This window comes from Crocodylus porosus, unplaced genomic scaffold, assembly GCF_001723895.1.
Source record: "Crocodylus porosus isolate Cpor-Errol unplaced genomic scaffold, CroPor_comp1, whole genome shotgun sequence".
NCBI lineage: Eukaryota > Metazoa > Chordata > Crocodylia > Crocodylidae > Crocodylus > Crocodylus porosus.
In genome coordinates, this window is record NW_017728943.1 from 22,221,010 (window position 1) to 22,232,435 (window position 11,426).

An 11,426-nucleotide genomic window follows, 5' to 3' on the forward strand; every position below is an offset into this window, starting at 1 on the left:
TGGAAGCTCTCCATTTGGCTCTGAAGTTCCCTCACTATGGGGATCATCTGACTAAGGAGAGCATTGCCAGCACTGAGGGTCTCGGTGGCTTTGAGGAAGGGCTTGAGGAGCACCAAGATCTGGGAGATGGTATCCCACTCAGCTCTGTTAAGGGGGGGTGCCGATTCCAATCTCCCTGAACAAGGCCATCTCATGGATGGCCTTCTGTTACTCCACCAGTTTCTTGAACATCAGGTGTGTGGAGTTGCACTGAGTCTCCACACACTGCATGATTTTGTGCTGTGGGATGTTCAACTCTGCTTGTTTGTCCTGCAGCATCTTGCCCCTCTAAATGCTCCAGTGGAAGTATCCTGCCACTTTCCCGCATTTGGAAATGAGCTTGCAGGTGGTGCTGGTGCCATCTCTAGCAGCCCTGTCCCCCTCCAAGGCATCCCTGACAATGAGGTGGAATTTATGTGCCACGCAACAGATGCCAACAAAGTTGGAATCATGGATCACCATGACCATATTGGCCCCATTGTTGGTGACCACGAACCCATGGGTGAGCTTGCCCTGCTCAACCAAGTGATTCGAGGCCCCCACGATCTGTGTTGCTGTGTGGGACTCATCCATCACCTCTGCTTGAAGGAGAGACCACTGACAGCCTGACTAGTCGCACCAGTGCCATGTGAGGAAGAGGTAGGCATGGTCTCCACCCCAACTGCTCCAGATGTCTGAGGTTAAGTGTAAGGCCACCTGCGGACCTGCCTTGCACAGCTCCTCCCTCAAGTACTCCCTGCATGCCTCATATAGGGAGGGCACCACTGTCCTGCTAATGGTGGTGCATGCAGGTACTTCATAGGATGGGGCCATGAGTGCCATGAGCCACCTGAACCCTCACCGCTCAACTAAGGAGAAGGGCTGGTCATAGACAGTAAGCATCTCCCCAATGCCCTCGGTGATCTCGCTTACCCTTGCAACAACCCCTCCCCACCCCGCCCCCCCACACACACCCTTCCTGTCTGCCTTTCCCTCACTGTTTCAGGGTGGCCTGCCTCTGCTTTGGGGGGACAGGGGCTTTGGAGCAAGAGGGGGACTTTCTTTTGGGCACAGTCCTGCTGGTACCAGGCTGAGGAGGAGCAAGGGCAAGGGGGTGGTGCCTGTGAAGAAGCATCGGCAACCCTGTGGTGCTTGTGGTTTTTTTTCCTCTGCCCTGGCTGGCTTTGGCTTGCCAGTGCAGGCAGATAGCATATGTGGGATCATCTGCCAGCTCAGAATGATCCCAGACCACACTACCTGCTGGCTGGGGGGTGGGTGCATGTGTGGATGTTGCAATTTCCCCCTCCTCAGCAGGCAGAGGCACAGCAACAGGAGGAGCAGACTCAGCTGAGCTGCTGCCTCTGCAACCTCTACCTCAGCCTCCTCTGAAGTGCCTTCTGGGGAAGGAGACCTGGCTCTAAGGGAAACTTGAAGGGTGTGGAGCACAAACTCAGCTGGTTTCTCCCTCCTTCCCCAGAATTCCCCTTGCTAGGGCACTCAGCTCCAGCTCTTCCTCTGGCACTGGAAAGCTCAGCATGGGAAGTGAAATGGGAGACTATCATGCTGGTGGGTGGGGGTGGGTTAGGGCTGGTGCTCTTTGAGTGGATGCAGGCTCAGGCACAGACAGTAGAACTGGCACTGCTCCCCTCTGCTGCTTGTGGAAGCCTCATCCCTGCTAGTTGTAGGAAAGAGGCTGCATCTCAGTTGAGGGGGGGAACACTTGCACCTCTCCCTCTACCTCCTCTTCTGCCCCTCCCTGAAGGCTTGCCAGCTGCTTTTCCACCACACTTCATGGTGTGTTTCATAGTGGCTTGCTTTTATACAAATATGTAAATGTATCTGTGTTCCTATATAAATTGTCTAAGGTGTGTAGTCTGTCACAAGGTATAAATGTATAGAAATAAAATATAAATGTATCTCCCTTCCTATATAAATCAAATTCTATAGTGTAATATCCAATATAATTATAACATTGAAAAGAATAAATCAATTAATATAATAATGAAATAAAAGGGTCTAGAAGAAAGAAAAAGGTATTTTGGAATCCCACTTGCTAGGCTAGCAAGTAGGAAATCATTCAAATCAATGCTAGTAGTAACCTTTGTTGTCTAACACTCCTGAGCTCCTGGCAGACACAGCTCAGTAACTGTCAGACCCTAAGGCAGAAAGCAGGCCAGTTCAAACAATGCTGCCTTTTATCCTGTTTTTCCATCTCTTCCCCAGAGCACAAAGGGATTGGAAGGGACCTCAGGGAAGGATCAGTCACTGGCCAGCTACACAGTCAATATGAGTGCAGTTCTTCCCCATCCTTCTCCTTACTTTCTGTTTCCCTGCAGGCAAGCCCAGCTTGAGCTTCGAAACTTGAAATGTTTTGAAACTTTCAAAAAGTTTTGACTGCCCTCATTTCGTTTTGAGGCTGTTTTGAAGCCCTTCGTTTTGTTTTGATTTTGCTGTTTTGAGCTCAAAACGAGTTGAAACAATGTGGAAACGAAACAGCCAGCAAACAGCCCAAAATTTTGATCAGACCTCCAAGACCATGGCCCCTTCCAAACCAGTCAACACTTGTCCCTTTTTGAAGAACAGGACTCATTCATACTCTACCTCCTATTAAGGACTCATCCCTTTCTAAATAGTCATGCGCCTCTTCTCTTGAAACCTCAGTCCATTCTTAAACACTTTCTTGTCTCCAAGATGTCCTCATTCCAAACTTGCTCATGATTCTGGCTTCTAACAAAATCCCTGACCTTGTTTTTTCAGTGCTCCAACCTCTTTAAAGCACACTCTGTCCTTCTCTGAGACCCTGGCTGCTGCAATCATATTCACCACAGTCTTTTCTATGATCCAGACTCCTTCAAGCACAAACACTTTAAAAGACCAATCAGTTCTATCATGATTCTGACCCTTTCAGCACATTGTCACTGACCTGTCTTTCCTCCAAGAATCTTGTCTCTTCCTTAACTCCATACACTTTTCAAGCCTTTCTGAAATTCTAACCCAAGACTGTGTTCCCTCAAGCACTCAGACCTCTCTGGCTACTTCCAAAATACAGAGTCTGTCACACCAGTCTTTCTGAAATACTCACACTTCTCTTTTCTGGAATCCTGGCCTCTCATGAACTCACAACCCTTTTTTTTCCCCCTCAAGACCTTAGGCCCTTCCAAGCATGCACATCCTTCTCTCGATATACTGCAGTCTGTTACTAAATGTCAAGCCTTTCTTCTCTAGTCCTAATCCCATCCAAGCATGGACCCACCTGTTTTCTACAAGACCAGACTCCTTTGCAACACCCACACCCCTCTCATCTGCAAGATGATGCACCTTGACAAAATATTTAATGTTCTTAGACCCTGTCTAGGTACGCACCTCATACTTTTCTTTGTCAACTTTTCTTTCTTTTCCAGGACTACAGCCCTTCTAAAGTACAGACTGTTGTTTTTTTTTCAAAACCTTTCCAATCTTACTTGCTTTGTCTAAGATTACACCCCCTTCCAAATCACTGATGATTCTCTTCTTCAAGGTCCTGGAACAGCTTCAGTCAATACTTCTATCTATCCTGCAAAGGCCTGACCCCATATAGAACTGACTCTTCTCTGAACTTGGACATTAAAAAATAATCCTGACCTTTCTTCTCAAAAGCTGCCCCTTCAGTCTTCTGACACTTCATGAGCCATCTCTCCCAAGCATCCATGTCCCCTTCAAGGTTGTAGCCCCTAACAAAATTGTGATGCTTCTCTTCTCCAAGACTCAGGCCCGTTTCAGACATGTTCTTTTCCAAGACCCCATTACCTTAAAAACATGAAACGCCTCTCTTCTCCAAGCCCATAGCCTATTCCAAGCTAAAACATGTTGTTCCAAAACACCACCTTGCAAAACACAAACCTTCTCTTCTCCAAGATCCAGGCCCTATCCAAATGTGCACATAGCTCATATTATGTGCACTCTACCCTCTTCTAAGCACATAGCTCCTCCACTTCCCCCCTCCCCCCCACAGATAAGCACCTTTCAAGCACAAACCATTCCCTGTTCCAAGTAAGGATACCCCTTTCTTCATTGAGACATTTGCTTGATCCAAAACCTTAATCCTTCTCTTCTGTTATCCTCATTCCTTCCTAGTATGTACATCTGTTTCTTCTCCAAAACCTGAGCCCTTTGAAAACATGTAGGCCTCTCTTCTCCAGAACCCTGGCTTCAGTGCTCAAACACTGCTGTCTTCTACAGGATCTTTGTCTTTAACAAAATACTGAACCTTTTCTTTAAACCATGGAAGGGAAAGGATTTTGGAGAAGAGATGGAGCAATGTTATCCAGGGGACACAACCTCCTTCCAAGATTATGATTCTTGTGGAAAAACTTGTGATCTTCCAACCCCCTTCTCTCCTACACCCCAGTTCTTAAAAACCCCACTTCCTTAAAAAATGGTGTCCCTAGTCTTCCCCAAGCCTGACCATCTAAAAGTACATGCATCTTTTTTTTACTTTGAGACCCTGATACTTCCAAAAAAACTTACTTCTCTCTTCCCCAGGCTCTTGGCTCTAAAAAAAGAAATTTTATACCATGCTCGTGACAAAGGGTGTGTCCAGATGAGCGCACATGTGCCTCTTGCCATGTCTCAAACCCCTTTGAGACACGTCAAGAGGCATGTGTGCAAATGCAAAAATGTTACCTGCGCTGCAAATTTGGGACTGGCGAAACCTGGCTGCGTGGGAGGCCCCAGTGCCGGCAGGACCCAGCCCAGCTTGGCATGCAGTCCCTGCCGGATCTTGTTGGCATGTTTCTTGCTGCAGAAAGTAAGTTATGGGCCCTGTGCCTTTTCCAAGCTCTCACACTCCTCCCTTCTCCAAGGGCAGGCAAAATACGACCTGTGGGCCAGATCCAGCCCACCAAGTGGCTGGATCTGACCCAGAGCTTCCCCTACAATGCTTCATGTGGGGCTGAGTCCCACCTGCTCTCACCAGGGCAGCCCATGCTGCACTCCCGCTAGGCCCAGCCTGGCTGGCACATGGTTTCTAGCAGGGCTATTCCCAGTGCAGCTGCAGCTGGCTGGGTGTTTCTTTGCTCCCCTTGCCTTCAGCGGGAGCCACTGCACTGAAGCTTCCCCCTGCCCACCTGTCCAGAGTGCTGCAGTAGTGGGCAGGAGTTGGAGGAGGAGTGGCTGCTGGAGGTGAGGGGAGCACAGCAGTACCCACAGGTTGCAGCTGCACTGGGACCAGCCCCACTGGAAGCTGCGCGGTGGCTGGGGTTGGAAAGCCTGTTTTGCTCTCCTTGCCCCCAGCTATGACTCCTGCTCTTGCCACACTATGCTGTTCTGGGCAGGCAGAGACTCCTCCCAAGCTTGCTTCTGGGGCCTTATGGCTAGGGGCAAGTGAAACTCGGGGGCATCTGAACCCCAAGCCTCCGAGCAGAATGCCTACCAAAGGATTTGGAAACACCTGAAGCCCCAGGTGGGATGGAGGATGTTTGCCAGTAGTAGGGCCACTTATGGTTCTTGACTGACCCACAGATTTGGAATCAATTTGGCTGATTTGACTTGGAACACAAAACATTTTCATTTAAAAAAAAAAAAAAAAAAAAGTGGAAGCTTCAGCCCAGCAGCTCCTGCCCAGCACATGGAGCTCCAGCTTCCAGTCACCTTCTGCCCACCCTCAGGATGCCCATGCTGGATGGGCAGAGTGGGAGGGGGGCAGCTGGGGTCAGAGCTCTGTGTGCTGGGCAGCAGTCTCTTGCTGAGGCTTCCTACTTGCCCACCCAGAGTAGCATGGCAGGGGTGATGCTGGAGGTTGGAGAAGCAGAGCAAGCCTGCTGGCCTCAGCCTGCTCGCAGCTTCTGGTGTGGTTGCAGCCAGCCAGGTGCTGCTCTGCTCCCCTTGCCTTGCTGTGACAATTGAGTGGGAGCCCGGCTGGATGCAGCCATGCTGGGAATGGCCCACCCTGCCTTGGGACCCAAGCCAGGGCTGGTGGCTGTGGGTGGGAGCATAGGATGAGATTGTTGGCCACCACTTTCTTCTGTGGGTGGTCATTGCCCAACCCCCATCCCTCCACTGCTGATGCGGCTACTGGCAGTCCCCTCTCAACACCGCCAACATCATGAATGGCAGCTGCAGGTGCTCCCCACTTGCTGCCCACCACTCACCATTCTCCGACCTTGCCACCGACACCACTGCAGCCTACTGTAGGCGGTCCCTGCTTGGCCCACCCTGACCACTGATGTCACCGTGACTACCTGCGGGCAGTCCCCGCTCACCACCATACCGCTGATGCCACTGCTGCCACCTGCGGGTGGTTGCTGTGCCCCCTCAGCCTCCGGGGGCCTGTGTTCTTCATGGGTGGGAGTATGGCACTGGCTGCCCTCAGCAGGGCTTAACCCCACATGGAACACTGTGGGGACAGCTGCTGACCAAGCAAGCTCTGCTGCATGCACCATTGGGCTGGGTGGGCTCCTGCTTGCCTCCACATGCAGCTTCCTGCTGAAGTGCTTGAAACACCACATGGCGGGCTGGTCTGGCCCAATGGCATGTGGTCTGTGAGCCATGTGCTATTGGGCTGGGTGGGCTCAGTGCCTCCATGTGGGGCTTCTAGCACTCCAGTGGGAAGCCACACGTGGAAGCAAGCAGGAGCCCACCAGCCTAATGTCGCGCAACTCAGTGCCTCCATGTACAGCTTTCTGCCCAGCCCAATGGCATGATTTTGCAGGTCCCTTCTGGTCCTTTGATTGTATGGCTCCCAGACCACGTGCCATCAGGTCGGGCCAGCCAGCTTCATGCCTCCACATGGGGCTTCCAGCACTCCAGCAGGAAACCACATGTGAAAGCAAGCAGGAGCCCACCCAGTCCAATGGAGGCACTGAGCTGCATGCCATGTACATCTTCCTGCCCAGCTGAATGGCATGTGGCTCCCAGTCCATGCACCATCGGGCCTGGCTGGCCCTCCACATGGAGCTTCCAGCACTCAGCAGGAAGTGGGAAACTATGCGGAGGCAAACAGGAATCTGCCTGGCCTGATGGTGCACAACTTGGTGCCTCCATGTATGGTTTGCTGTCCAGGCCAATGGCAAGCAGTTCCCAGTCCATGTGCCATCAGGCTGGGTGGGTCCTCCACATGGGGCTTTCAGCACTCCAGCAGGAACCATACATGGAGGCATAGAGTTGCATGCCATCAGCCTGGGTGGGCTCCTACTTGCCTCTGCATGCGGCTTTCTGGTGGAGTGCTACTAGCCCCACGTGGAGGCATGGAGCTGGCCATTCTGCCCAATGGTCCATGGACAGCAGCAGCAGCTTGGCACCTGACCTGGCTTCCAGCACAACACAACATCCCTTGAGCTGCAGTGCTGAGCTGTGACCACTGCCTCCTCTTCGTGGGAGCAGGCAGGAAGGCAGGTGGTCCTGGTGTTCGACACTGCGAGGCACACAAGCAAAAGACCCTGCCTGCTTGCCCATTCCTACCGCTGGCAGCAGGGCATAGGGATGTTGTCCAGGTTGTAGCCTGAGATTGCCCACAGACATCTCCCCACTCCTTCAGCACACCTGTCCTGCCTTGCCTTCCACCTGCCCTGCTGGCTCTTTCCACAGCCGTGGCAGTCACCTGCACCCCCCGCCCCTGGCCCTACTAGTGTCTCTCATTCCCAACCCACTGCCCCCTACTCCAGCCCTGCAGGGGGGGTGGGTCAAGCTGGTCCCTAGCCCTCTGCAAGCTTTACGTGCCCCAAAGGCTTCAGGAGGGAAAGTGAGCCTGATCCAAGCTCTGGCTAACTTGAGAGTCTTAGGCCCCACCCCTGCCTCCTCTCCCTCTGACTTGGGGCAAGGTTTAGGGTTTTCTGCCCTTTTTGCAAGAGGCTCTTGCAGGCTGGAACTCTGCCAGCCTGCAAAGAGCTCTTCATAAAAGAGGAAAATCCATGTGTTTTTCTGTTAAAATGAAAAATCCACTTTTTTCTTGGTTAAAAGACAAAATCTGCATTTTTTTTTTTCATTTCCATGGGAAATGGAAAACCCGGATTCCTGGTGATTAGACTCTGACCCAGGGTTGGGGAGACCTTGGTTGAAATCTGTGCTTTGAACCAGGCAGACTAGGACTAAATTCCAGGTCCTGTGTCTCAACCAAGTACCCTTTTGTGATCACTGGGTTCCATAAACACAAGCATACCTAAATGAGAATAACTCAGTGATGAGCTTTGGGTGCAGACCGAAGTGACAAATTTTGCCCAATCTGGCCACAGAAAGCAGTTTATAGCTGTGACCAAATGTAAGTACATGGCTGTAAACAACTTTAAAAATGGCCGATCCAGTGAAAATCTGCCCCCCTCATTGCATCAGGTATCAGAATTCAAAATGTATCTTCTTTTGTAACTTGTGTCTGCAGTTCCCAGCCTGTTGCTCTTTTCAGAATGGGAGTGGGGGAAAGAGTGGAGGAGTTTAGTCTGCGATTTTTTCTCCTCTCCCCCTCCGTCCCCTTGAGGGTAGGATGGATGTATTAGAGCCCCCCCCTGAGGTGAAGGGGGCTTCAGTTCATCCACTCCACCCTTCAGCATCTGCTGGGGAGCCCTAAGAATGCCTTTCCCCCTCCCATTCTGGAAGCAGCAAGCACTGGCAGTGAGCTTTACCATTGCTATGGGAACCTGACTGCAGGCTTCCTTCCCCCTGGAACCAACAGTGAACTTGTGTTTGGTCTGGGGTAACTTTGTCTCTCAGAACAGAAATCATTCTGAGTTACAACTCGGAGCTGCACTTCTGTCTGCACCCTTTTTTGAGGAGGCAGTCCTTCAGTTTGTGGTCCTGCAGCTGCTTAACTGTGGATCCATCTCCCGGTTACCAACTTCCTCAGTCCCTTAGTTATGGAGCATCTTTACGTTATACATTCTATCACTACAGCTTCATCGTCTCTTGTACGATTTCCATAAAAGTTTCTTAGTGTTCTCGTGCTTCATTGCAGTGCAAAATGAAAGGTCTCCAAACTTGTTTTCCATTAATAATTCCCAAGTTGCAATCAGTCCTTCCCTGTGCTGGCTGCACAGCAGCCTCTCTGCCACTGGGGGGAATGTTCAGCTTTTGAACACAAAAGGGATGCGCTCATAAGGGCTGTCCTGGCTCTGCTCTAGGCTGGCTCTATTCTGCCATAGCATGCACCTGAGCTAGTGTTTTGGCAGCTCAGTCTAGGTACGTTCTCAATGACAGGCACTACTCTGTTTCCTAGAGGTCCTAACTAAAGGCGGCACAAGACAATAAAGTTGTCCCAGAACATTCAGGAAAGAGGCAATTAGCTGCATGGAGTGCAGAAATGAGATGTGTGTTGGGTTGCAGATAGCCTTTTCTATTGGCCAGTAGCATGCTTCAGAAGATTTCAGATCTTAAGCTAGAATGTGTTTGGAGGCAGCTCATGCATCCATACTGGACCCCAACCTGTCTGTCCCTGCCTTCTCTTCCTCCCCCCACCCCAGCCCAGTCACAAACTCTGGGACTGTCTGGAGTTTGGTGAAGGAGAGGATACTGATCTGCACAGTGAGGACAACTGTACAGAAAAACTAATTCCAGGCAGGTATTCCCAGCCTCCTCCCCAGACTCTAGCAGGGGCAGAAATAGTCAGCCTGGACTCAGCTGCAAAATTAACAGCTCAGAGCTAACAAGGTTCTTTGGGTAAATGTGATATTTTTTTTAGAACAATTAAATCTTTGGAAAAATGTTCCCCATACTGGGAAGAGTCATGTGTGCAGATTTGTAACGTATCTATGCTGTAGAATTTCACATCCCCTTGCCTCTGTCCCTTGTTACACACAGGCAAACCAAGCCACACACAAAATCCTCTTTGATTAGTTCTTGTTTTCTAATGGTTACAGACCAGAGTGGGTGTGACCTTGGTACAAGGAAAAAGAGAGAGAGTGTGTATGTGAACCTGAAAGAGCTCAGTTGACCCCGACAATATATTTGTTTCACTGGGTACCCATGACAATGGTAAGTACCAGATACTAAGGACATTGCATTGTGGGAGAAGGATTGTAGAATTTGCCACCAGAAGAGAGTATAAATTACCCATCACCAGTAATAGTGCAGTGATCTGCTATGATCTGATCCAGGTAAAGAAAGGACAGGTATAGCTAATCCACAGTTACTCTAGCACCAAGCAGGAAATTGGTCCCTGCTTCGGTCCGCCACACAGCTGCAGACCCAAGGACAAGATCAATGGTGTAGCGCATGTGACCCCTGAGCTACATGTAGGCAGGATATGGCACCAGAGTCCTCACTCCAATCCCGTTTCAGCATCCCTGCTGGACTCGCATCTTTCCAAGCTGTTGTAGGGGGGCAACATGGTCACAACAGCTTCAACAGTGAAGCGGTGTGGGGTGCTGGGGCCAGACACCTCGGACTGGAAGTCAGTGTTGTCATGGCCACCTGGGGGTGGCATAGTGGAGGCAGGCTCATGCCAGGTGCGGAGCCAGCGGAAGGACAGGATACAGGTGATGACGACGAAGTCCAAAATCAGCTCTGCAAGCTCAGCCACAGAGAGAACAGAAGAACCAAACCAGAGGCTCCACTGATTCCCCAGCTGGGAGAGGAGGGTCACCACCTAAAGGAAACGGAGAGAGTGATAATGTGGTCTGCAAAAGGGCCCTGGTCTTTCCACTCACTAGCAGGCACGTTCCCAGCAAAAGCATCCATGCCTGGCCTAGAACGACATCTCCATCCCCCATCCTTCTACAGGAAGAAAAACATAGATGCTAGTGATGCAGCTGAAAGGAACAGCCTCCAAAGCAGCAGAGCATCATGCTGGAGAAAGAGCAGGTTGGTAGAGATGGCAAGGGGTTGCAGTATGTACCGTGAAGGCAGGAGACTCTCCATTGGTTTTATACTTCCACTCCTCAAAAAATATGTTCACTTTGGCAACTCCATTCCTATTATTAAGAGAGAAGGAGGGAAATGATGACAATCTTGCAGCCTCTGCCTGTTGGCATAACCTCCTCATTTTGTTTTTCCATTAAACTTTCACTCCCCCATCACATCCCCTTGATTTGTACAGTTCCCTCATCCTGCCATTCTTGAGACTTCAGTCCGACATTTAAGCCTGAAGTCTTTCCCAGATTTCATGGGGACCTTCCAAACAGGAAGAAAATTCCCAAAAATGTAGTGTCATTTCAAACCTATGATCCCTCAGATCCACGGCAACTACAGTTCTCATGTCACCCCTACCCCTTCCTGGCCCCCTACCCCCATCCTTTAACACTCTGCGAAACTTCACAGCACTAAACCCATGCTCTTACTATTCATGGAAATTCATGCGACTGTCAGTTTAGCCCTTCCTTAAGACTGGATCATTCCTTCTGCCCAGTCTCACAAGATCTTGGAGTCGTCATTGACTCCACGATGAACATGGGCCGGCAGTGTGGGGAGGCAGTCAAGAAGGCCAACCGTACCCTGTCATGCATCCA

General features: G+C 50.6%; 1 protein-coding gene across 5 annotated transcripts in view; it reads right to left on the bottom strand.

Moving 5' to 3' along the window:
- Positions 1–9,802: 9,802 nt before the first annotated feature.
- The window catches only part of SCNN1A (sodium channel epithelial 1 alpha subunit), an 8,785-nt gene continuing 7,161 nt past the window's right edge, over positions 9,803–11,426 (bottom strand). For all 5 annotated transcript variants that reach the window (XM_019548964.1, XM_019548963.1, XM_019548965.1 and 2 more), the window contains exons 12-13: positions 10,817–10,892; positions 9,803–10,567 (exon numbers count right to left, since the gene is read on the bottom strand). In XM_019548964.1, coding sequence (XP_019404509.1) covers positions 10,241–10,567; positions 10,817–10,892 — 403 coding nt within the window. In that variant the 3' untranslated portion in view covers positions 9,803–10,240. The remainder of the gene's footprint in view (positions 10,568–10,816; positions 10,893–11,426) is intronic.